At 39.8% G+C, this 7,120-nt stretch overlaps 2 protein-coding genes across 2 annotated transcripts in view; one reads left to right on the top strand and one right to left on the bottom strand.

The window, feature by feature from the left end:
* Positions 1 to 7,120, bottom strand: part of LOC105547309 (zinc finger protein 506-like) — a 215,032-nt gene that overhangs the window by 104,191 nt on the left and 103,721 nt on the right.
* Positions 1 to 7,120, top strand: part of LOC105547301 (zinc finger protein 253-like) — a 53,046-nt gene that overhangs the window by 18,269 nt on the left and 27,657 nt on the right. Inside the window, 2 exon segments of the mRNA XM_011990850.1 lie at positions 46 to 172; positions 673 to 762. Of these exon segments, the coding sequence (XP_011846240.1) occupies positions 46 to 172; positions 673 to 762 (217 nt within the window).

Below are 7,120 nucleotides of genomic sequence, written 5' to 3' on the forward strand. Positions count from 1 at the left end.
TCCACTCATGGCTATTTAGTAAATATGTGTGTGTGTGTTTTTCAGGGACCATTGCAATTTAGAGATGTGGCCATAGAATTCTCTCTGGAGGAGTGGCATTGCCTGGACACTGCACAGCGGAATTTATATAGGGATGTGATGTTAGAGAACTACAGAAACCTGGTCTTCCTTGGTGAGGATAACTTGAGTACATAATTCATAATATACCCTAAAGATTTTATTTCTCTTTTTTGTAGAATGTTTTTTAGTAATTTATTCTTTGCATAAAAGAGTTTCAGATCCCCTTTTTCCAGAAAATCTTCTGAATTTGTTTATTTAGAAAATGATTTCTTCAACATGTTTCATCTTAATCCAAACTTTCCACATTCCTGAGTTGAGCTGTATTCTTCACTCCAAATTAGTGGTAATTCCAGAAATTCAGTGGCATAAAATATTGTTGCCCCACCTAAAAATCTAATTGCCACCACCAATTTTTGATTCAGTAGTACCAGATAGTAAAATTAAGAAACCTATAAATTGAAAGTATTTTCTAAATATTTAGAAATTTCTGTTATAAATATTATTTTGGTATTAATTTACTAGAATGTTTTGTGACATCTCTGCTGAGCACATTACTAGCTTGTAATTGGAGTATATGAGCAAGATTCATGTTATTTATTTTTAATAAAACAGGTATTGTTGTCTCTAAGCCAGACCTGGTTACCTGTCTGGAGCAAGGAAAAAAACCTATGGAGAGACATGAGATGATTGCCAAACCCCCAGGTAGGTGCGAGTGAAAATGAATACAACAGATGACACAGATAAGACGTCCCAATGTCAAAGAGAAAGCCAGTCTTTAAAATGTGATTCGGGAAGCCGTGTTCCAAAGGAAATAGTTCCTGGGCAGCTGTATTTTAATTTGGCTCCCACAAAAGGGCATCTTCTGTCTTATGCTTTTAAATTCTCTAAGAATTCTACTTCTCCTTTGGTGAGCTTCCTTCAAGTTCACAGTGAGAGCCAAAGTCCTCTTCATGGCATGTAAGAGACTGCGCAGGCTGGGTGTGGTAGCTTATGCCTGTACTCCCAGAACATTGGGAGGCGAAGGCAGGTGGATCAGATGAGGTCAGAAGTTTGCGCTTAGCCAGACCAACATGGTGATACTCCATCTCTACTAAAAATACAAAAATTAGCTGGGCGTGGTGGCGGGTGCCTGTAATCCCAGCTACTTGGGAGGCTGAGTCAGGAGAATCACTTGAACCTGGGAGGTGGAGGTTGCAGTGAGCTGAGATCATGCCATTCCTCTCCAGCCTGGGCAACAGAGCAAGACTCCATCTCACCAAAAAATAAAATAAAATAAAGAAGAAGAAAGAGACTTCACAATCTGGCTGCTTTTCCATTGTTTTGGGGACACACAAATATCTGCATAATATTGAGAAACTAAAACTTTTTTTTAAGTCCTCTTTTTACATCAGGTCTGAAATGTGTGAGAGTAGTAGTTTCTGTTGCATTTTTTTTTGTTTATTTTTCTGCACAGTCCATTCTGTTTTTATTACTATAAAGTCTTCAAATATAGTTTGAAATTATAAGTATGATATTCTTCTGCTTTGTTCCTTTTCCTCAAGATTGCTTTGGCTCTTCAAAGTTTATTTTAGTATCATGTAAATTTTACAGTTGAATTTTCCATTACTGTGAAAAAAATACTACTGCAATTTTGATAGGAAATGTATTGAATCTATAGATCACTTTGGCTAATATGGCACTTTATTATAATTTGTTCTTTCAATCCAAAGACATAAAATTTTTAAAAATTTATTTTGATCTTCCCTTTTTTCATTGATTTTTTTTAATTGTAAAGGTTTTTTACATCCTTGGTTAATTTTTTTCTCAGAAATGTATTATTTAATGCTATAGTAAATAAGATTTTTTTCTCTATTTTATCAGGTAGTTTAAGTGTATGAAACTGTAGCTGGGCGCAGTTTAAGTGTATTGAACCATAGCGGGAGGCGGTCTCCCAAAGTACTAGATCACACCTGTAATCCCAGCACTTTGGAAGACTGAAGCGCGCTGATCACCTGAGGTCAGGAGTTTGAGACCAGCCTGAGCAACATAGAGAAACCCTGTCTCTATTAAAAATAAAACAATTAACCGGGCATGGTGGTGCATGCCTATAAACCCAGCAACTCGTGAGGCTGAGACAGGAGAATCGCTTGAACCTAGAAGGCTGAGGTTGCAGTGAGCTGAGATCACACCATTGCACTTCAGGCTGGACAAAAGAGCTAGACTCCTTCTCCAAAAAAAAAAAAAAAAAAGGTGTTCGAAACCATACATATACTTGTATGTTAATTTTATATTTTGCTAATTTACTGACTGTATTTATTAGATAGGGTTTAATGTACCATTTATGATTTTTTAAATATATGATTGTATGATGTACAAACAGCAACTTTTTACTTTTTTTTTTTTCAATTTCAATGTTTTTTTTTTTTTATTTCTTTGACTAATTCTTCTGCTACATACTTCCAGTGCTACATTAAAATAGAAGCATTGGCCAGGCTCCCTGGCTCACACCTGTAATCCAGGCACGTTGAGAGGCCAAGGCAGGTGGATCACCTGAGGTCAGGAGTTCGAGACAAGCCTGACCAATATGATGAAACCCCGTGTCTACTAAAAATACAAAAATTAGCCGGGTGTGGTGACATGCACCTGTAACCCCAGCTCCTTGGGAGGCTAAGACAGGAGAATCACTTGAATCTGGGAGGCAGAGGTTGCAGTGAGCTGGAACCATTGCATTCCAGCCTGGGCAACAAGAGCGAAACTCCATGTCAATTAAAAAAAAAAACAAAAACAAAGAAGCATCGACAATGGGCACAATATAGTTTTGTATTGGTATGTAAATTTGATGGAGCAAACACCTCTTCAGGTTTTCATAAACTGATTTTAGAAGGTAAAGATCTTCTTTTACTGGGCCCTTAGGGTGATGAGATACACTGTGAATTTTTAGTGAAAAGGGGTTGTAACTTGGTCACAAGACTGCTGGGTCTGCACTAGGGCCCACCTTTAGTTGGCTTGGTACAGGGGCTTGGGTAGTTGTGATTCCCATTTTATTTTTGGACAGACTGAATATCCTTTCAGGTTCAAGCAATTCTCATGTCTCAGCTTTGCAAGGAGCTGGGATTACAGGAGTGAGTCACTGTGCCTGGCCTTAGTGTAGGTTTCTTAACATCAGTTTATTGTGTCTTGGTTTTACTTTTATATTATAATTTTAGAAAATTTGCAATTCTGTTTGTACATTTAAGTCAAGTTGAGGTTTAATTAAGAGATAAATTGCTGGGCCTGGTGGCTCACGCCTGTAATCCCAACACTTTGAGAGGCTGAGGCAGGTGGATCATGAGGTCAGGAGTTTGAGACTGGCCTGGCCAACAGAGTGAAACCCCATCTCTACTAAAAATACAAAAAAATTAGCCAGGTGTGGTGGTGGGTGCCTGTAATCCCAGCTACTTGGGAGGCTGAGGCAGGAGAATCACTTGAACTCAGGAGGCGGAGGTTGCAGTGAGCCGAGATCACACCATTGCACTCCAGCCTGGGCAACAGTGCGAGACTCTGTCTCAAAATAAATAAATAAATAAATAAATAAAATAAATTATGCATGTTTATTACAATCAGATTACATATGTATGCGTGTTTATCTATAAATATGACACCAATTTTAGTTGTGGCTTATATTCTTTCTTAGCTGATTTTCGATGGTAGTTTTAAGTGAGCAGTCATTGAGATAGTTTTATTTTTTCCATGTGTTTAATGATGAATATATACTTCCTTTTGTGAGAAAAACACTTTTGTGATTTGAAGGTAATTTTCAACAGGATTTATAATTCTGTATTTGTTTCAGTTTTTCTTTACAAAATTGTTTTAAAAACACATAACATAAAATTTACTGTCTTAAATCTATTGAAGTGTACATTTCAGGGCCAGGCGTGGTTGTGGCTTTCATCTGTAATCCCAGGATTTTGTGATGCCAAGGCAGGAGGATCTTTGGAGCCCAAAAGTTTGAGAGCAGCCTGGGGAACATATGGAGACCCCTCTCTATAAAAAAAATTAATAATAGCCAAGCATGGTGGTATGCAGCCGTGGTCCCGGGTACTTGGGAGATTGAGAGGGAGTCAAATTTGTGCCACTACACTGCAGAGTAAGATCCTGTCTCAAAAAAAATGTTGTTCATTTCAGGCATGTTAAGTATATTCACATTGTTATGCAAAAGACTTCTAGGCCGGGCGCGGTGGCTCAAGCCTGTAATCCCAGCACTTTGGGAGGCCGAGACGGGCGAATCACGAGGTCGGGAGATGGAGACCATCCTGGCTAACACAGTGAAACCCTGTCTCTACTAAAAAAAAAAAGATACAAAAAACTAGCCGGGCGAGGTGGCGGGCGCCTGTAGTCCCAGCTACTCGGGAGGCTGAGGCAGGAGAAAGGCATAAACCCGGGAGGCGGAGCTTGCAGTGAGCTGAGATCCAGCCACTGCACTCCAGACTGGGCGACAGAGCAAGACTCCGTCTCAAAAAAAAAAAAAAAAAAAAGACTTCTAGAAACTTTACATCTTATAAAACTAAAACTTAATTCCATTAAGTAACAGCTGCTCATTTTACCCTCTCCCCAGCCCTTGACAGACAAACCTTCAACTTTCTGTTTTTATGATTTTTGACTACTTATGCTACCTCATATAGCTGGGCGCAGTGGCTTATGCCTGTAATCTTGGCACTTTGGGAGGCCGAAGCAGTCGGATCACCTGAGATCAGGAGTTTGAGACCAGCCTGACCAACATAGAGAAACCCTGTCTCTACCAAAAATACAAAAATATTAGCCGGGCATATGGCACATGCCTATAATCCCAGCTCCTTGGGAGGCTGAGACAGCAGAATCACTTGAACCTGGGAGGTGGAGGTTGTAGTGAGCCGAGATTGTGCCATTGCACTCCAGTCTGGTCAACAAGAGTGAAACTCCATCTCAAAAAAAAAACAAACCAACATAAAGATACCTCATATAAGTGGAATCATAATTTTGTTACTGGTTTAATTCGGGTGACATATTTTCAATGTTAATCTTAAAATGTGACAAGATTGTTCTTTTTAAAGTGGAATAATATTCCATCATATGTATATGTTACATTTTTTGGTATGTTTATAAATCAAGAGACATCTGGGTTGCTTCAGCCTTTTGACTTTTGTGCATACTGGTACAATAAACATGGATTTTTGAATGTGTCTTCCAGGTCCTGTGTTACACATTTTGTTTCTTTTGTTGTTTGTTATTTTTATTTTTTTGAGATCGAGTCTCATGCTGTCACCCAGGCTGGAGTGTAGTCATGTGATCTCGGCTCACTGCAACCTCTGCCTTTTGAGTTCAAGCAATTCTCCTACCTCAGCCTCCCAAGTTCCTGGGATTACGTGCACGTGACATTACCCATCTAGTTTTTGCATTTTTAGTAGACACAGTGTTTCACTATGTTGGCCAGGCTGATTTTGAACTTCTGACCTCATTTGATCTGCCCACCTAGGTCTCCCAATGTGCTGTGATTACAGGCTTGAGCCACTGTGCCTGGCCTGTGTTTCGTATTTTGGATATAGATTTATAAATGAGGAACATTTATAACATTTTAAAATAATGGCTGCAAAGTTATTTTCCACCAGCAGTCAACGTGGGTTTCATTTTTATTGCATCATCAACAGATTTGATGTATTTAAAAAAAATTAGGCCGGGCGCAGTGGCTCAAGCCTGTAATCCCAGCACTTTGGGAGGCTGAGACGGGCGGATCACGAGGTCAGGAGATCAAGACCATCCTGGCTAACATGGTGAAACCCTGTCTCTACTAAAAAATAAAAAAAACTAGCCGGGCGAGGTGGCGGACGCCTGTAGTCCCGCTACTCTGGAGGCTGAGGCAGGAGAATGGCATAAACCCAGGAGGCGGAGCTTGCAGTGAGCTGAGATCTGGCCACTGCACCCCAGCCTGGGCGACAGAGCAAGACTCCCTCTCAAAAAAAAAAAAAAAATTATAGTGGCCATTCTAATGGGTGTGAGGTGATTTTGTATGTTATCATGTTTCTTTTTTTCATTTCTCTACAAATTAGTAATTTTGTGTGTCATTTCAAGTGCATTTTTCCATTTGTGTATTTTTTTGAGAAAAGTTTTGTTTGTCTATTTCTAAATCAAGTTATTCAGCTTTACTGTTTAAAGAGTCATTTATATATTTTGAATACTAACTCCTCTAACAAGTAATATACAAATATTTTCAGCCACTTTCTTAGGAACGTTGTCACTCTTGAAATCTTTTCTTTCAGAAATTTTGAAGTATAGTGTAAACTTTTCTGTTCTTTTATTTGTTGCTCATACATTTAATGTTGTATCTAAGAAAATGGTGCCAAGACCAATGTCATGTCTTTTTTTTGTGTTTTTTCTTTTCTTTTTTTTGAGACAGAGTCTTGCTCTGCCGCCCAGGCTGGAGTGCGGTGGCGCAATCTCTGCTCACTGCAAGCTCCGCCTCCCGGGTTCACGCCATTCTCCTGCCTCAGCCTCCCGAGTAGCTGGGACTACAGGCGCCCGCCACCACGCCCGGCTAATTTTTTTGTATTTTTAGTAGAGACAGGGTTTCACCGTGTGAGCCAGGATGGTCTCGATTTCCTGACCTCATGATTCGCCCACCTCGGCCTCCCAAAGTGCTGGGATTACAGGCGTGAGCCAGGGCGCCCGGCTTTTTTTAAGTATTTTTTCTAAAAGATTTGTTAGTTCATTTTGTCTAAGTATTTTATTTAAAAAATATTTTTGTATCATTCAAGGAAATAATCCAACTTTATTTTATCAGTGTTGATACTGTAGCTTTTAACCATCGGTTGTATTGACAAATTTGAACAATGAAATTTTTTGACCCCTGAGCAAGAATATGTTGAAGAGTGTGTTTTATATTCACATCTTTTTGAATTTGCCATCTGACTTTTGCTTCTAATTCCTAGTTTCATTCAGTTTCTGTTAGAAAGCACAGTGTAAGGCCCCGCCCAGCTGGGCGCAGGCGGGTGGCATCGCCTATAAGAGCTCCCGGGTGTTTTGGGGACTGTGGGCCGAGCGCACTGACCTGGTGCGCATGTCCCGGGCG

Source organism: Mandrillus leucophaeus, unplaced genomic scaffold, assembly GCF_000951045.1.
Source record: "Mandrillus leucophaeus isolate KB7577 unplaced genomic scaffold, Mleu.le_1.0 Scaffold11, whole genome shotgun sequence".
Taxonomy (NCBI): domain Eukaryota; kingdom Metazoa; phylum Chordata; class Mammalia; order Primates; family Cercopithecidae; genus Mandrillus; species Mandrillus leucophaeus.